Consider the following 19452-nt stretch of genomic DNA (forward strand, 5'->3'; position numbering starts at 1 on the left):
GACTACCTCTTCGGGTGTTTCAGGCGATGCAGTCACACACTGATATGATCCATGTCACGCAACACAGAAGAACTGACAAACAAGCCAAGCAATTCTCATGTTACAATTACTTAGCGTGACCAAACGGGCAACGGAAGCCAAGACAGAAGTATAAACCACAGCTGTATAGTAATTTTGCTTTCAAAAGCAGGTATTTTCACAGACGTGTTAACTGAGATTCCGGCCCAGTGTTAATATACTCCAGGGGATTACGGCTAATGATAATGATAATGATGTTAACAGAGATTCTGCAAAAAAAACTTCACAAGAAACATCAGGTGAATACAATGCATGTGGGGTAGTGGCACCTATGGCATTGTATACAAAAATCTACACAAAATGGTTGTCCAAGGTCAAAAAGAAAAACAAACAAACACAAAAGCACTCCAAAATTTAATATAACCCCAAATCGTCTGACTTTGCAAAGTTAATGGATATTGCTATTGAGAATCAGTGGCTTGCTGGAAATTCTGTCCTCTACGCGTTCCTCACTGATTCTAAGGGATTGATCATTCTTGAAGGAGAAGATGAACTGGAGATGACCCCCAAAAAGAATTGTTTTCTTTAATGTGTTTCGACCCTTTCTCACGAGGAACTCTTGCCGTTCGTGTTCACCTATAAATTAATCTTAGATCGTTGTTAACATATTTTGGGTACACAATATTTGCCATTCTGTCGATCAATCTTTGTACTCACTTCAAATCATTCTCTTAAGCAAGAGACAAAGCAAAGTTCGACTTTGTGGTAATAATACACGTGTGGAAACCTCCCGTACTGGGAGCAAACTGATTTACGTGCTTCCAAGGGTAAAACGCCAGGGTGGGGACTCCCATATAAAAATGACGGGGATGCTTGTCGTCCCTTCAAAACCGCTTTTTTTTTTACCCTTAAGCGATTTTGGTACCTCTTAGAGTGTTTAGCCTCAAAAGGTCCACAGCGGGAGCTTTTACAGTACGTTTTAGGGTATTGAGCCGAAAAAATATGACAGGAGATAATTTGTTGTTTTAGAATTAGTACCTTTCAGGGGTGAAAAACATTTCAAGCCACGCCCACAAAACAGTATCTTGGTAACTCTTAGGAGTTCTTTTCAAAATTTCCGACGAGCACCCCTGTCCTTTTTATATGGGACTCCCTTCCCCGGGCGTAGAACAGCGACGTTCTTAGCTAATTGGGGAATTTTTCAAGCTTATAGTAGTCTTCCATATGTAGAGTTAGAGTCCGAACGACCGAAGTTGAATTGAAACACGCTTCAGCTGTAGATTTTATCAGCTGACAAAACAACTATTAGCCCCTCGGAGGAGTCCCGTATAAAAGGGATGGGTTACTCGTCGGAAATTTCGAAAAGAGCCCCTTAGAGGTACCGGCGTGGCTTGAAATTTCTTTCACCCCTAAGAGGTACCAATTCTAAAACTATACATTAACTGACATTAACTTTTTTCGGCTCAATACCCTAAAAGGTACCGCGAAGGGTAAACACCCTTATTGGTACCAAAACCTCTTTTTTAACCTCTGAAAGGTACGACAAGCACCCTCGTTCTTTTTATATGGAAGTTCTTCCTGGGGAGTCAGCTCTTCGGTAGAGTAACATCACTTCGCTCTCTATTACTCCGCTTAGTGATTCTTTTACGCAACTCAAATGAAAAAGTGCTCTTGACACGTCATATCGTTCAAATAACAGAAGTCTTGTTTCCGTCAGTCGAGTGTTGCATTGTGGTTGATTGGGGGAAAAGTAACATAACAAATAGCAAATTAATAAACATCACAGAAGCATAAAATATTAGTCCGAGTTGTCATTTACCAATGTTTATTTATGATATATATAGGCAAACTCTGCATCGGCGAGAGGCTTCAAAAGCAATCTGGTCTCATACTGAGTACTGATTTTAAAAAAACGCACACATACACTCACACTGTCGTTTTATTGGCAAACTAAACCCAAAGAAGAGGAATTAATCTGACTTTTAAAGCAGTGAGACCAACAAATGGCAGAAGGCATTATTACAAGATTGTTATGCATTGCCATGTCCTCTTCACAATTTTAGGTTAAACGATAGGATACCTTAATTGTATACAAATGCACCTTTAAAGTCTCCATCGTTCTGTTCAGTTCTTCCCTATGAGCCAACGTTGCATACAATAAATCACTAACTCAAAAACTTTAATCCTTCAATTCTCAGCAGTTGTCTTTAAGATATGGGCATCGGGGAGCTGATCGTCTAAAAAACACACGTAGACTAACAGCTTATCTCGACTTAGTCGACACACTGGATTCACACTGTTTTATTCTAAGAGCATGGGACTCACGGAAAACTGAAAACGCTCAAAATTCAAAACGCGAAATCACAACTGATTTCTACTGAATTGTACAGTCGCCTCCATGGCGTTCCTAAAAAGGAAAAGAGAAACAAAAAGGAAGATAAATTACATTAAGAAATAAAAAGTGGATCTAATAGATTTAGTAAAACGTGACTACAAACTCTCGTCATAAATTATCTCTGGAACAAAGCGTTACATGAAGGGCTGGACTAGCACTGTTCAAATTTTTCTACCGACACCAAAAGAACGTGGAAAAGAAGAACCACGAGACATCCCATCGAGCTCTGTGCATACAAGCTAACAACTTGTTTTTTTTCCTTTTTGTTTTTGCATTTCCATCGCTCTGAGAAAAAAAGTGCAGTGAGCAGTGTAGCAGTGTAACCTGAATGGGCATTTATACTGAGGCATGGTGGTTTCACGTAGAGACGCGGTGGCCTCATGGTTAGTGCGCTCGTCTCCGGATAGAGCGGTTCGGGTTCGAGTCCTAGGGACCGTTTCTCGAAAGCCCCGGAAACTTTTCGGGCCCGTAAAGCCACTTTTAGTTCACTTTTAGTTGTTAGTTAAGATTAACTAACAACCCAAAAATTAAACTCGGATATAAAGATAGGGCAATGCAATTTCCAGCCCTTGGGCACTAATTAATATAATTGGAAGTGTGAGGGTCGAAGATCGGCATTGAGCATGAATGTGGGCAACTTGTAATGTTCCTTATAAGGCATGTGTACCATATATGGTACCACCGCAGCACTTACCGCGAGAGTTTTTATGGTTGCTGCTTGTCTGTCAGCTTCGCCAGTCCTTATGACTCTCACATCTTCACGGATCAAAGTAGCTTCTTCCTGCAAACATAAAAAATAAATGTAGCAGAGATAAACAAGGTGATATAGCAAGAAGTTTTAACTGAAAGATTTTGAATTGCGTCATTTTTACTTGAGTGTCAGGTTCGCCAGTCCTACTGATAGTCACTTCTTCATATACTTCAGAAGCTGCTTCCTGAACAAAAAAAGATATTTTGAAATAAGTATTGCTGCGTCGATGGGCAACAGAGAAAGCGAAGTAATTACAGTTTATGTTTCAGTTAGAAGAATTATTAATGTTACTTTAAACATTGTACTGTTTAATTTTGGATAAAATCCAATCGACTCTTTGATTCCTTACACCTCGTTCATCGGTACTGTAAGTTTTCGAAAGCTGCAACGGGAAATTCAGGAGAACACATAATTGTTATAAAAATGTGCAAAGACCAATCGTAAAATTTAAAGGTATTCTAAGTACATTGATCGACTCATACCAATTAAAGAACATTACCGCTTTCTTTACATTCTTTACAAACCTGTCCATCAGAGTCCCTTAGAACTGTCTTTGTTTCTTTGCCAACACCCCAGCTTGCCTTCTGTTTGAAAACTAGATCTGTTGGTGGCTTGTGCTGACCAGCACCTTTGGATGCCCAGATCTACAATTCACAAAAGTTTGAGTTTGAGATAAATTCATTGATTTTGGAGACTGGTTCTGTTCTGGATCTACTGAGGGACCCTTGGCCCCATTTCTGATGAGAAGGTTTATCTGAACCATTTCTTTTTTCAAGTTGATCTCCGTGAAGTATTAGATGTCTTGGGCACTGTTGATAGGTGACCTGTAGGTCTGCTATAGTCTTCAACACGACGGTAATTGGCAGTCGAAAACTTGTATAGGTTACTCTATTTTTAGCCAAAGATGGTTTTCTAAACCATTTTTCTGTGACGATTCATCTAAGCTGTGGCCCCTCGGTATATTTGCAAATTTTTAGAGTAGTTTAGTAATGCAAGTTGGAGGTGAGAAAATCCAAAGTAACCTGCTCCTCTATTGGCTGAGAAGTTTGAATATGAATAGAAAATGTCTAACAGTTGAGTTTTTAATATAAAACAGTCATTGCATCACACATCAGAGGAAACATCCTTAACAAGAAGTTTTAACTCACTGTGACATGAGATCCACTTTTCAAAACATATTTAGAAGTGAACTTATAAGTGACCGGTGGTTCACCGTCAACTGATCTTTCCACACTCCATCCACCAAGAGGAAAATCCTGAACAAACAAACACACTAACAAGGTTACTAAGAGTAATTACCATGTATAATATATTATTTTCGACTGAATGTTCACTTCCTCTGAACTCTGATACGTAGAAGCCAATTAGAGACTGCCAGACAGAGACCTTTTGCCGGATCTAGACCACCTTTCCTATTTGGAAGTAATTCATCTGATGTGTTCTTTTTTCAACTGTGATGTTTTTTTTGGAAGCACTCATAAAGGTAGGTTCTTAATTTTCTCATCCCGCCACATCAAGCAGAAAGCCATGAATTGTCAAACAGTTGTCATGCCACTGTGGAGCTCTCACAACAGTAATCAAACGCTCTGACTGCGTACGATTCCCGCCACAACTGCGCCTATAAAAGTCTCATTTTTATGAAATCAGTCTCCTTCTGAAAAGTGAAGTTTGCCCTCGACATACGCGTGGATGATTTTACAATCGTTATCTTTATCCACTACTTTTTTAGAACGTTTTTATAATGTTCATAACGTTTCCCGACAAACGTCTTGTATATTTCGATTCAAACTCTTGCAAAGTTCGATGCGACGAAAAACAGAAGCGGCGTTGGACTTTTGTTTTTAACCGCTGTCAACAAGCGATCAGTTGGTTAGCAACGATCCAGGCAAACACCGCAGGCTCATTCCGGTTTCGGAGACTGGAATTCATTTTCAATAGGTTCCCATTCCTTCGCGAGAACGTGAAGAGCCATATCAGTATTTTAACAACCATGTGGGTTACTTACTTTAGGTCCACTGTTGAACAACTTGACAAATTTGCCTTCAATGTTTGCTTCCTCAATCTGAATCCATCCCTCACTGGAATGTTCATTTACTTCCACTCGCCTACGCATACGTTTCAGACCAGGTGACCTGAAAGATGACATTTATCATTAGATACGTATTTTATAGCCCAAGGATCTTATACTGGCAAACACAGGTCACATCGGGGAACGCTTTTATTAAAATACCTGAGTTCATCGGACAATCAGTTAAACTGATCAGTTGATGGCTACCAGTTGAAAATTTAATCAATCACCTATCATAGGCCTCTTATTTTTGCGTGGATTTATTTATTATAGTCGAGTATCTTTAAAGATTCGCATAAGTTTGTAGCCGGGACGATCAATCAACGGAAAGGAAATATAACTATGATATTCAGTTGCAATTTACACCTAATCGTGCCTTTTTGGTACGCTTCGGCGGCATATCAGCTGAGTCTTGTCGAGCCATGGTTTGTATTTTGGCGAACCAAAATACTCATGGCGAGACTAAACGAACCTGATATGCTTCAAAGCGTACCAAGGAGGTACGATTAGGTATTTACCGTACCGAAATTCGGCCAAGTGACCATGATATCGTAGCCTTATCAGGTCAGTGACTTGATATCGCAGGATATTAGGACAGTAGACACGGCATCTGATTGATTCGCTCCGACGAAACGCTCGACGCTCGAAACGTCAGCTTTCGAATCTTTTTACGGTGGCCAATTTACATAATCAACCCAGTTGATAAAACCAAATTATCTTGTTATACTCCCCATCGACGCAGCAACACAGTTTCTTTAGAAACTTACCCCCTCTATTCATAATTGCGAATCAGTTTGGGTATGGTAAAAACACAAAATAATAACCGGTCAAGGTTTGGTTTTGATTTGTTACTGCTCGTATTATTGACAATAAAACTTTGTTTTAATGACTGAAACCTTTGTGCTAATTTTATTTTTAGTGTGTGCCTCGTGGATATCGCAAAATGATAGTCCAAAAAATTTTTACTGACCAATTTTGCACGATGTTCGTGAATTCTAGTGGAAGTAAACTGACGGACATTACAGGAAAGTGGGATTTTAAAATAAAGTATGTATCAGGTTTCAACAACATGGTGATAGTTTCTCACACCTTTCGCCGTCTTCTATTCTGGATAATTTGCCGTCTACCTAAAAAGGAACACAAAAAGGAAAATAAATACCCCAACAAATACAAAGGTGATTTAATAATTTGTTATGGACGAGATGTAATCGGCAAAGGTAGAGACAGCCACTCGTCATAAATTATCTGTGGAAAAAAATCATGAAACGTATGGTGATTAATACTGTTCGCAAATTTTCTATTCTCCGTTGTAAAGCGGTTAAAAATGGTCAAAAACGAGTGTTCTTAATTTCTTCGTCCCCGTTATGGACGGCGGCTGATCAAACAACGGAGCAGTTGCGAGCAGAAGTTCACTCTCGGTTCTCACCGAGCAGAAAGAGAAGGGAATCTCTATCTAACAGGACATACTCACTTCTTCATGTTCTTCAGAAGCTGCTTCCTGAAAAAAAAAATGTATTGAACTAAGTAACACTGACGTGGGACTGCTGCATCTTTGGGTGCAGACAGAAAACAGTCATTTCTATTAAATAACCTAATGATATTACTTTAACCAGTGTACAGTTTAATGTTGCTAAAAGGCGATCGATTCTTTGTATCTCATTTATCAATACTGTAACAGAGCTTTCGAAATCTGCACCTGGAAAATTCTGGGAAACAAATAATAGTTATGAGGGTGCAAACACCAAATCGTGAAAAGGTATTCCAAACGGTAAATTATAGAACGTTCGTTCCTTTACATCCTCGACAGCAAACTGGCAAACAAGGACACGAACCTGTCCATCAGAGTCCCTTAGAACTGTTTTTGTTTCTTTGCCAACACCCCAGCTTGCCTTCTGTTTGAAAACCAGATGTGTCGGTGGCTTGTGCTGACCACCACCTTTGGATGCCCAGATCTAAAATACACAAAGGTTCGAGTTTGAGATAAAATCATTGATTTTGGAGACTGGCTAACAATGACGGATCTACTGAGGGCCTCTTGACCCCAATTCTGCTGAGAAGGTTTATTCGGGCCTTTCTGTTTAATCAAGTAGTCGAACAGTCAAAAGATTGTAAATTTTAATCCATCTATTGCAAGAGAACGTTTAAAACATTGTTTTATTATGTTTGTCCTGATCTATTCTAGCCGTGGCCCTTCGATAACTTTACATATCTTTTCTATGATTTTCAGAGTAGTTAGTGAAAATCAACAGAAAAATATCTAAAACTCCGGCATCGACTTATTCAAAACTTAAAAGTTAGCGAGTGACAAAGTTACCAGATTTTTAACTTACTGTGACATAAGACCCACTTTTCAAAACATATTTGGGAGTGAACCTATAAATGACCGGCGGTTCACCATCAACTGATCTTTCCACACTCCATCCACCAAGAGGAAAATCCTGAACAAAACAAACAAAATTACATGATTACTAAAAAAAATTATGTACAAATATATTATTTTCGAATACGCATATATAGTACAAACCGTTCAGATTTACATTAAATCTTTGCTACCCTAGAGAGGTAGGAAAGGAGGATAACTTGGGTCAGAAGGCGATTAAAAACTGTCAGACTGGAACCTGGACAGATGTGAAAATCAGCAAAACTCGTAAATTCCTGGCTTCGAACCTAAATCATTCGAAAGTTCGTCGAGTATTTTTTAACTCACCCGAGTTATGCTTGCTCTAATTGACTACCGAGTCGAAGAGCGACCGGCGACATTACAACAAATCACTTAGTGGCCGCATAACCTCCACATTCAAAACAACACTTGAACAGTGATACCGACTACGATGCGCCAGCGACGGCTACTGCTACAATGGTCAGCGGACTTAGAAAAAAATAAGAGTGGGCAAAAAGGAGTGAAAATTCTCGCAATACCTACAACTCGGAAATGATAAAGTTACTTTGTTTGTTAAAAATTAAGCTCGTTCTCCGCATATGCATTCATGATTTAATGATTGTTATCTGTTATCCACCTATTTATCAGCTTGTAAGTTTGCTAGCGACTTCGACACGTTAATAAAGTTCTTATCTTGTCTTATCTTGTTTTCACCGCCCTTTTCAAAGCGATTCCTTACACGTCTTGAACATTCAAACTCTCTCTTGCAAAGTTCGAGGAAACAAAAGCCCTGAAGCGGCGTTAGATTTTTTGTTTAACCTCTACGAGGAAGCGACCAGTCGATCAGCAACATCCAGAAAAAATACTGCGGGCTTTTTTCTGACTGGGTGACCGGAATTCCTCGTCAACAGGTGCACCTGTTACCTCGATGGAAAACTTGAAGCGCCACATGTTTTATAACCCTGCAAATTAACTTACTTTAGTTCCACTGTTGAACAACTTCACAAATTTTCCATCGATGCTTGCCTCCTCAATCTGAATGCATGCCGTTCCTTCGAATTCAATGCGTCTACGTTTAAGTCTATTCATGTTCAACCTGAAAAATGAAATTTATCATTAGATAAGTATTTTAAAGCCCAGAGGCGGGTCACATGAGGGAGAGCTATATTTAGCTCTTATTAACCGAGCTGGAGGTCTGTATGGGAGAATCTTGACCGAGGTCGTGAGTACAGACCAAACGCAGTGAGGTCTGTACACACGACCGAGGTTAAGATTCTCCCATGCAGACCGACTTAGCTCGGTCAATAAGATGTTTATTATATGGCAAAGAAGAAGACTTTAATTCGTTTAATGTAACTGGTGTGCTAACATTTTGCTTGCGAACGGCGATGAGCTTAACTTAAACCTGCCGAAATTTGCTCGTCCTCTTTACTTTTTTTTTTTTGTCATCAGGCTTTTTGGCACTTCCATAAATGATTGAGAAGAAAATAAAAGAAAATGGTGAACATTTTTGTATTTTAGTCTGCTACTTTTACAACGCAAAATGAAACCGGTCTAGATGCCGGTCTAGATGGGAAAATCTAGACCGCGGTCAATATCGATTTCAGCCGACCAAATTCGTGAATTCGGTAGTTCCCAGTCCTTGTGAGACACAGCCAGATAATAATGGGTGATATAGACCACATACGATTCCTTAGGTTTTAGTTCATCGCGCAGAATGCCCATTGTTTTCGGGACATTTACTTACAGTTCATGAAATATTTTAGGTATATCATATCGCCTATTATTATTCAAATAAACGCAAGTTGGACACAAGGGGGAAAGTCTCATTGGTTAAGATAAACTCGTGCTATTCTCCGTAAGGAATAAAGCCATGCTCATTAACTTGAAGAGGGCGGAGCATCGAAACAATGAAGTTTTCGTGGCATTGTTTTCGCTATTGTCCGCAACTCTCAAAGTAAATTTACCGCTTCTGCCTGAAAAACATGAGTGAAAATTTTGTTATTGATCCGCCTAAAAGAAAGGAAATGGTGTGCTCTCTTCTCGTCGCGCGAGCAAAACAATCGTTTGTGTCAAAATCCTTAGTTTTACAATGTTTGGTTGATTCGTTGGAAAGAGTTGCTTGAAAGCTGCTTCAAACTAACTATCATGTTATTCTTGGATCGCGTTCGATTAAGTTTCTTTGAAAATGGCAAAGTCGCGCTCGCTTATGTTTGCAAAATATAAAGATAGCGCGGATTGGATCGTGCTCGCTCGAACGGATTTAGTTTTTTCGTTATGTTATGCAAATACAGTTGAACCCCGCTATTTCGAACTCTAAAGTGGAAACGAAAAATAGCTCGAGTCAAGCAGTCGTTCTATGAGTTTTAAAGTTGGCGGGCTACTGACCAATGATTCGCATTTAACGACTGAGTGATTTTTTTGAAAAGATATGGTAACTTTTAGACAGCCATTGTTATGCAGTCGTGTGCTTCAAACAATAGGGAGTTTACGAAACCACGACAGCAACGGCAACGGGAACGTCACTGAACAAAAGAATTAATGAGCAGAACAATGGCTGTGCACGTGCTTTATAATTCTTGGTACTTTTCTTTGCCGTTCTCTGCAAGACAACAACGTGAACTGACCAAATTTTGGGTTGTCTAGAGAATGTGAACCACGACGGCTAATTTTTTAAATTTTTATTTCAAATTTATCGCTGTGTTCCGGATTTGGTTTTGCGGCAGTTTTGACAGTGATAAACAAAGCAAATGACTTAAGAGTATCACGAGATTCGTAGGTAAAATATAAATTCATTTTTTAATCGACGTTGTCCTCGACGTTGCCGTCGTGTTTTCGTAAACTCCCTAATGGCTCACTAAGCAAAGACGCGCCATATTTAAACGCACTTCCAACTCGCAATTTTAAATGTCAGCTAGTCGTTATTTTACTCCGATGTACAAAGTAAAGACGGGATCAGTTAAGAAAAACGTCAAACTTTTATTTCCCGTCGTTCACTGTTTTGAAGCCAGTCTCACTTAAAAAATCGCTCCTCACTTCGTATCGGTCACATGTTCCCCTCTGAAAAAGCCGGTTTGTTCCCAATTTTCGAACGCAGAAAGCTAGTGGAAAAACTTCGTAAAACTTCACATTTTTTGGCTACAATTGTAGATATAGCATTCCTCATGAAAAGCCCGTTGTTCAAAACATTAAGTGGGACTTAGGAAAGTCAGGAAATTGTGTTTTATCAATGCCCTGCAGGCAAATTAGAGCCTTTTCTCTCTTATTCTTGGCCATTCAAACTACATTCGCATTCAAATCTTGCCGCTTCGGTGCTCATGAATAAGTAATGATGTCCGGCCATTCTACGCGATGTACCAGTTTACCTATTTTTAGCCAATTACGATTCAAAGGTAGCCTTTTACTTTTGCGTGAGTTTTATTTTCGTTATGTCTTATTATCGATAAAGGTCCACAAATAATTTATTCGACGAAAGTTATCCCGTAAAAAGGAAATGTGTTCATATTATTCATCTGCTTAATTGCGAAAAGACAAATACAAGGTGGTGACAGTTATCATGATGACTGAAACTTTGTACTTTACTTGGTCTTTGAATGTGCCCCGTGGAAAGTCGGAAAATCTTCTCATGGGAAGGTTTTTACTCAGCAAAGTAAGAAAAGTTTAATTTTGCTCGATGTTCTCAAATTCTAACGTAACAAGAGTTAGCTGACGCCATTTGAGGAAAGTAGAAAATAAAGCATGTAACAGTTTCCTCTCTAATAAAACGTGCAATAAACACCGACAGAAAAAAACCATTTACCGTACTTTTATATTACACTGAAAAGTGACAAAACCTATGTTTGAGATTATAAGGCTTCACGGGCATGTTTAGGTTACCACACCTTCCTTCTTCGTCTTCTATCATCCTTCTGTAATCTTTAATATCCGAGTCCAGCGCTTTCTTCACTTCGGGCATCAGTTCTTCATCGTATTCATGGTTGGTTAGAATCCACTGGTTGCGTTCTTTGATGACAGCATCTCTCTGAGCGATGATTTCAGCAGACCTCCTGTTGTCGGCTACTCGCAGTTTTTCTAAGTCTTCAATTTTCAGTAACAAGCTTGCATTCTGAGATAATCAATAATGAATTTTTACATTTTTATCTCTAAATACACTCTTTTTCTGTAAGAATACTGTTTTTTCGGCCCAGGCTGAATAGTAATAAAAATTGGACCATGTCAACAAAACGTCAAATTATCTGTTCTATCATGACTTTCATAGCGTTGAATCCATTTTTGAGCCAGATTGCAGTAATATGACACACAGAACTTCTTGCAGAAATGTTATTAGATCGAAGATACAGCTAGGGCTGTTTTTTCTTGTATTTTGGCTGGTTTTCCCGTTTGGAGAAGGAATAATTTTTACACGGTTTAGTTAAAAACACATAATTGTATTGTATTTACAAATTTTCAACACAAAAAATTATATTCTTTTCAAAATCTCAGTCTCTGGTTTATTCTCAAAATATTCTTAAAATTTCGCAAATTTTAGCCTCGATATTTTTAAAAAATGTATTCTTAAAAAAGGAAAAAGAGTGCAAGCAACGAGAGACATGTACGTAGGGATTTATTTTCTCACTACAGCAAACAAAGTGTAAATGATTTATTTCCAGTTTACCTTAGACTCCCACTGGCCTATCTGTGACTTGAGATTTTCGATAGCAATGCTCAAATGTCTGTTTTCTTCTCGGGCATTTGACAACTCTTCCCAATCTTTTGAGTACATCTGCTGCAGCTCGTCACACTGAAAACGTAAAAGTGCAGGACCCGCCAGTTTATGTTCAAATATCTAGTCCAAAGGTCGAAGCTGGGTGATACGGGAAACATTTTCTTTTAATTAAGTAGATGTGTATCATGCATTGCTGCATTACAAGTTGAAGAGTACTACCTCTGATGTGAGTTGCAAAATCATACTGCGCAAAAAAGACAAGGGTTTAACTTTCAGCAGCATGTTGCTGCAACTTGCAACAAGGGTACAAAACGCGTAAAAACGTTTTACCACTCACAATGCAACAATGTTGCACTGCAAGTTGCAAGGACAGTTTTGACCGTATTACACCGCATTAGTGTTGTGTTTGCTGTTATTTATTTATTTATTTATTTATTTATTTTTTGCTTAATTTAGTCATTTCAAGTTGACAATGAGGAAAGTGATTTGAGTCACCCGAAAATGCAGTAAAACCCTTTCTGCGGAAACTAGTCCCTCTTCAGAGCATATAAAAGCATTGCTTATGACACAAAGGCATTGCCAATAGTATAAAAACAACATTCTGGTCAAAGATCTTCAAAAGCGGAAACTAAATTATTAACTACTTATTGACCTCGATCGTTTGGTCTTTATGGGAAATCTCAAACCCAGACCTTGCCCTATTGACCTCGCTATCGCTCGGTCAATACGGCAAGGTCGAGGTTTGAGATTTTCCCGTAAGACCGAACGATCGACGTCAATAAGTTGGCTTTTTGCTTTGTTTTTGCAGGCTCGTGATAAGTCCGTCGGCATTACGGGAGAGTAATGTCTTAGGATGAGCCAATCAGAGCAAGCGTTATATCGGTTCCGAACACAAGCCATGTAATAAATTTCTATATTACCTTGGACTGCCACTGGCTCAGATCTAATCTGAGATTTTCGACATTTATGGACCAAGTTCTTTTCTCTTCTCGAACAGTTGTCAACTCTGCCACAGCTAGTAAAGACTTCTGCTGCAACTCATCATACTGAAAGCAATATTGATACAGGAACCATCTCTAAAGAGTCATTACCAGCTAACGTTCCGATAGCCTGTTCCAGGCTCTTGGTCAGTGGTGACGATCGAAAAAGCCGGCGGGCGACGAGCGGGAACAGTCCCAGGCCCTGCTCGTCGTCCGCCCGCTTTTTCGATCGTCCCCACTGACCGAGAGCCTTGAACAGGCTAAAGTTTTGAGCCTAGCAAAGGATAATGTTTGAATGATGCTTATTTCGCGTTTTTACTTGGGTTTTCAACCAGACTGCGAAACAAAAGAGATCACGTAACCATCATTAGTGTCTCTGTAAACGAATACATCCCCATTGAATAAAATAATCAATCAATCAATCAATCAATGAATAGGTAAATAAATGAATAAATAATAAATAAATAAATAAATAAATATCTTAATTGACCACTCCCCCAATGGGGCTTTTCAGGGCCAATGAAACCAAATGATGAAACAAATAATGCAAATGAACATAACATAGTTAAAAATCCCAACTGGCGGGAGGCAGACCAGTTGGCTATTTACAAGCATGACAGAGGAGCTGAACTAGGGTCTACCGAGAAACAACTCCAGCTAATGTGAAGGTGAATTAATCAACATGACACGAGCGTGGGACAAAGAAAAATTCTGAGTCCCCGACAGGAATCGAACCCATGACCTCCCGAACACCGGGCGGGCGCTCTATCCACTGAGCTACGAGAACTCATGGAGAGCAAGGTCATTTAACTGAGTTCATATATGACAGGTGTCCTGCATACTGCTAGGATCAACGCTATCGAATTCATCGTGAGTAGTGATAAGTTAATAAAGATGGTGAATTTTAAGCTCGGTAAAGAAATGTGAAGGTAAATTAATCAACATGACACGAGCGTGGGACAAAGAAAAATTCTGAGTCCCCGACAGGAATCGAACCCATGACCTCCCGAACACCGGGCGGGCGCTCTATCCACTGAGCTACGAGAACTCATGGAGAGCAAGGTCATTTAACTGAGTTCATATATGACAGGTGTCCTGCATACTGCTAGGATCAACGCTATCGAATTCATCGTGAGTAGTGATAAGTTAATAAAGATGGTGAATTTTAAGCTCGGTAAAGAAATGTGAAGGTAAATTAATCAACATGACACGAGCGTGGGACAAAGAAAAATTCTGAGTCCCCGACAGGAATCGAACCCATGACCTCCCGAACACCGGGCGGGCGCTCTATCCACTGAGCTACGAGAACTCACGGAGAGCAAGGTCATTTAACTGAGTTCATATATGACAGGTGTCCTGCATACTGCTAGGATCAACGCTATCGAATTCATCGTGATTAGTGATAAGTTAATAAAGATGGTGAATTTTAAGCTCGGTAAAGAAATGTGAAGGTAAATTAATCAACATGACACGAGCGTGGGACAAAGAAAAATTCTGAGTCCCCGACAGGAATCGAACCCATGACCTCCCGAACACCGGGCGGGCGCTCTATCCACTAAGCTACGAGAACTCATGGAGAGCATTTAACTGAGTTCATATATGACAGGTGTCCTGCATACTGCTAGGATCAACGCTATCGGTGTTCGGGAGGTCATGGGTTCGATTCCTGTCGGGGACTCAGGATTTTTCTTTGTCCCGCGCTCGTGTCATGTTGATTAATTCACCTTCACATTTCATTACCGAGCTTAAAATTCACCATCTTTATTAACTTATCACTACTCACGATGAATTCGATAGCGTTGATTAATTCACCTTCACATTTCATTACCGAGCTTAAAATTCACCATCTTTATTAACTTATCACAACTCCAGCTAAGTGGTCAGAGTGGGACTTAAACCCGCGACCTCCGGATTTCAAGTCCGGCGCCCTAACCACTCGGCCACGCTGCCTCCACGAAATAAATGGCTTTATTTAAGTGTCAAATGTATTTAACCCTACTGTGCTATAAGTGAGGACACTGAAAATAAACAGCCAAATATTGCACATAGAACGTAAACTATTAAGAATCCCAACTGGGGGAAGCCTCCCACGCAGACGCTCTTAGGGCTCGTCACGCGTTCCTTCCCCACGTGGGGAAGGAATTGGGAAATTTCGGAAACCAGTGGTGAGAGAGAATACCTTGAGAGGGGATTACGTTGGGTATACAAGGCCTTCTTAGGGAATAAACTCTTAATCCTCTCTTAATTTCTCGGTGTTTGGAACCGCAGAAGATATTCCCTTCATCTTTCAAGAATAAGGCGCAGAGGTCAATGTCTGTATTAGATGAGAGGCTTACGAAATCCGGTTTTTTGGAATCAAATTAAGAAGTGAATTTTTGTCCGTAAAAGAAAGGTGTCCGTAAGGAGAGGTTGCACTGTATTTCTCTCTACCTTTGAATTGTGACGTGTCTCAAGTTCGTTCCTCAGTTCTTGCAGCTGTTGGGCCAACATTTCTTCATAACGTGTCTTCATTTTCGATTCAACTTCAAAGCGCTTTGCCTCTGCGATTCGTAACTGGCCGCGGATCCCAACTATATCCTAAAGAGAAAAGATTGCAATACATGCACAGCGAGCGAAAAAAATAGGTCAGAAGCGCGGCGAGAGAAGGCGAAAAAAGTTCTTTCGCTTTCGCTCGCGCGCGTCTCCCCTATTTTTTTCGCTCGCCGTTTTTCGCGCTGCGCCCCAACTAACTGAACGCCTGGAAGAGACTAATGGTCAGTGCGTTAAATTCCGGATCGAGCGGTCCGGGTTCGAGCGCTGGCTGGGGTCATTGGGTTGTGTTCTTGAGCGGGCCGATACTTTATTCTCGCAGTGCCTTACGGTGCTACGGTGCCTCTCTCCACCCAGGTGTACAATTAGTATCCCAAGAGGCAGGCAAGAGATAATAAGCACTCAATGACTGGCCCCAAGGAAAACACTGAGGTTTGTTTCCCCGAGACCCTTGATGTTTAATAATTACACGCAACATCCAGGAGGGGAGTAGAAATGCTCCTAGTCTCTTAACGCCAAAATTTAATCTTAAGTACAAGATTAATGGATCTAAACGGAACGTGTTTTAAATCTGAACAAGTTCTGATGTGAGAAAATTGAAATATGTTTTCTAACAGCTTGCGCAGGTTAAAGCGTCATTTCAAAACTACATGTTTTTGTCGATAGTTAAAACCCATTACCTTTTCGTATGTTTCCTTCATAGAAACCAGTTCTGTTTCCTTGGACAGTAATTTGCTTTCAAGGTCCATCTTTAAGAGGGTCTCTTGTTCAAGGTCGAATTTAGTTACTTCCAAGGCGTCCTTCAGTTCTTGGCGCTCTTTCATTAGCTCCAGTATTTTAACTTCTAAGTTCTTAATTTCCTGATTTCTTGCCACTAGCTGTCCTTCTTTTTCAGAAAGTTGCCACTGAGCAGTTTTCAAGGCATCTTCAGTCACCTTGTGCGCTTCGATCTGTTTATCAAGCCTTTGAGGTGACAAGAAAGTTTAGTAGCCGCCTATTAGCAAGTATTAATTGTCAATACAATTATAAAAACAATCCGTAAGTCTCGTACAGTGCTGCTAGCGAATAAGCTGGACGTGATGGAGTAGGCACATTAACTTCGCATAATGTGGCAAGTCATTGCAATTAAAATACAAGTTCTGCTAAATTATGCTACTGTTATTAGGTATAGAATACGCGGGCTCGTCTGTTTGTTAAATACAGAGTCGAAGGCTAAAACAGTGAACTCAGAAATGAAGTAATAAATTCCATGGTAAATTTAATGGATATCTGAATTCATTTATTGCTTCAAAAATAAACTTTCCCGTCTGTCCTGAAATGAAGATTTCGATATTCAAAACGATCTATAAGCGAAAGAGTTCAGCCAATCAGCAAGCACTTAAATTTATGCTTATGCCAACCATGTCTTCACTGGATAGAACACCGAGAAGAACGCTTATGCTTATGTCGTGGCCGTCCCCACTAGCACATAAGCTTCTCATGCCTGTGCTTCTGCTTGCGTCGCAAGTGAGGACCGGGCTTCAACCGACGGTTATGCACCTAACAGTTTGATCTCATATCTGATTGGTAGCTATCCAATTAACATGTCAAAGCCATTACAAAGAGTCCACGGTTTTCTGGTTCGCACAATAATGCGTGAGTGCATGTCAATTCCTTGCGGTTTGATCCCGCATTTGATTGGCAGCTAGGCAGTTAGACATGCCTAACATAGTAATGGCAACACAGAAGGGAAGCTAAACCCTTTCGCGACGTCTTGCACAGTAGTACACAATAGTCCAGTTTTGAAACACCTTAGAGTACAGCTACGATAAATTTTTGCGGGCTTATCGCCGATTGCCACAAACTAGGAAATAGAACTCATCGTGGAATATTTTTACAACTTGGAGCGAGAAAGAAATTCTTATCACTACACACAATAAAATGTACTTGTCAAGAGAACTGCTGTGTTGTGCATTAGGATGACACCCAGTCTGTTACTATAAAACACAAGAAAAGTGTGTAAAAGACATAATATTACTTACTTCTTCTTGTATTCATCAGCCAGTGCCGCGTTTTTCCTGTTCTCGGTATGAAGGCGGGCTCTCTCTCTTAAAATCTCGTCATACAGTCGATTTGCATCCTCTAGCCTCGATTCAAACTGCTTAATCTCCTTTTCTTTGCTCATCTTCAATACAGTGATCTCGGCTATCAACTTCTTCTTCTCGTCTGTCAGGTGGCTGTTCGAATCCTCCAAAGTTTTGACTTTTTTAATGTAAACGTCAAGGCGTTCATTCAACTGTTTAAGTTCATCTTCTTTCTTCTCTAGAAAGTAACGAAGAGCTTTCTTCGTCGGGGATATAATGGGTGGAAGGTCAATGGGAGGTAAACTCGTCATTTTCAAAAGCACCTTTTTCAGGCGCAGTTAGTTTTGTTTTTGTTGTTAGCACCAAATGGATAGGATTTCAGAGATGATTATTCCACAATTGCTGGTGTTTTTATGTCTGCTCGAGTGGCTCAGAACGCTGAAAACCGTGAACTTCCAATCATATGCGAGCTGTAACAGCCATTAGCTAGAAGGGTTTATTTAATAACCGGGTGTTGTCACGAAACAACCAGCGTTACTGACGCTTCTTTCGAAATCAATTAGAACAGTTTAACTTATATCTTTTCTGTTTCAGAGTTTTAACGTAAGCGGAGGAGAGAAAAACGAGTTTTAGAAACGAATGCTCAATTCGCGATAATTCAACAGATGTCCACGCCCTCAAGGCACACTTACGACTGCGGTTTCCGCAATAAACATTGTTTAACAAACAATTCTGTATGTTCAAGGTCCGGTCTTCATAGTTAGCCGAACATGCACTATGTCATGTTTACTGCTAGAAAAGATGTCTTTAATAACCTACGATTCGCCCGTGAATTCTTAAGTGCACTCCCGATTCCGTTTACGCATTGCACTGAATAGTCACAATACAGTTCAACCCCACTATTTCGAACTCTCAGGTGAAAAGAAAAGTGGTTCGAAATAGCCGATAGAAAATTACTGAAGGGTAAATCAAAGGGAAATGGTTTTGACTTCGAAATAACGGCGAATTCGAAATAACCGGGTTCGAATTAGCGGAGTCTAACTGTATATTCGCAGGTACGAGTTGCTGAAACTCGTGAACTAGTGTTAACTTCCGTGCTAGTTAAGTGTTTTATCAGCTGTTTGTTAATTAGTTGGTCGCTTGGTAGAAGCAGTCTGTTCCATCGTGAATCATTATTTAACTGTGTTTATTTATTGCAAAGTTTGAATGGCACTCGAACAAAGTGACCAGCTTCTAATTGGCTTGATAGCTCAGTGCGTAGAGCATTCCACCTGGTAGTACCGCACAGGTCATGCTTTGAATTCAGTTTTTTTTCAGGCTTTCTCTTCGCAACTGCTTAATTGTGTATATGACTACGAAGGTGTTTGATGTCGATGCATTAGTAAATTCTTCATCCGCAGTTCTTATACTGAACAAGGCCAAAAATAGGGTCTGTAGACCCGTAAAAATACTTTGGTGATTTTTGCGGCTACGATTAAGTGATTTCTTTCCGGGAGGGAGGGCTAGTTAATGCTAACAGAGGCAAATTTTTTATGAGTCAAAACTTCTAAGTTTTATAGATTG

The 19452-nt window shown here is 40.0% G+C and overlaps 2 protein-coding genes across 2 annotated transcripts in view; one reads left to right on the forward strand and one right to left on the reverse strand.

Annotated features, from left to right (window-relative positions):
* Nucleotides 1-19452, forward strand: part of LOC145479610 (uncharacterized) — a 385465-nt gene that overhangs the window by 359077 nt on the left and 6936 nt on the right. The gene's annotated exons all lie outside the window — the stretch shown is intronic.
* LOC145479267 (lamin-B1-like) lies at nt 635-19413 on the reverse strand. The gene is made up of 17 exons (XM_081457586.1): nt 17848-19413; nt 16507-16789; nt 15728-15874; nt 13238-13363; nt 12267-12392; nt 11494-11717; nt 8591-8708; nt 7563-7670; nt 7065-7184; nt 6704-6730; nt 6322-6359; nt 5170-5296; nt 4313-4420; nt 3689-3808; nt 3286-3348; nt 3108-3194; nt 635-2425 (listed from the first exon to the last, which is right to left on the reverse strand). The coding sequence occupies exons 1-17, from the start codon at nt 18198-18200 to the stop codon at nt 2393-2395; spliced, it is 2208 nt and encodes a 735-aa protein (XP_081313712.1). The 5' UTR covers nt 18201-19413; the 3' UTR covers nt 635-2392.

This window comes from Orbicella franksi, chromosome 1 (genome assembly GCF_964199315.1).
Source record: "Orbicella franksi chromosome 1, jaOrbFran1.1, whole genome shotgun sequence".
NCBI lineage: Eukaryota > Metazoa > Cnidaria > Anthozoa > Scleractinia > Merulinidae > Orbicella > Orbicella franksi.

Coding starts and splice junctions, on each gene's coding strand:
- LOC145479267 (XM_081457586.1), bottom strand. CDS start 18,200: ATGACGAGTTTACCTCCCATTGACCTTCCACCCATTATATCCCCGACG. Junction 12,393..13,237: donor TGAGCCAGTGGCAGTCCAAG/GTAATATAGAAA, acceptor TTACGTTTTCAG/TGTGACGAGCTGCAGCAGAT. Junction 4,421..5,169: donor TGTTCAACAGTGGACCTAAA/GTAAGTAACCCA, acceptor TTGTTTGTTCAG/GATTTTCCTCTTGGTGGATG.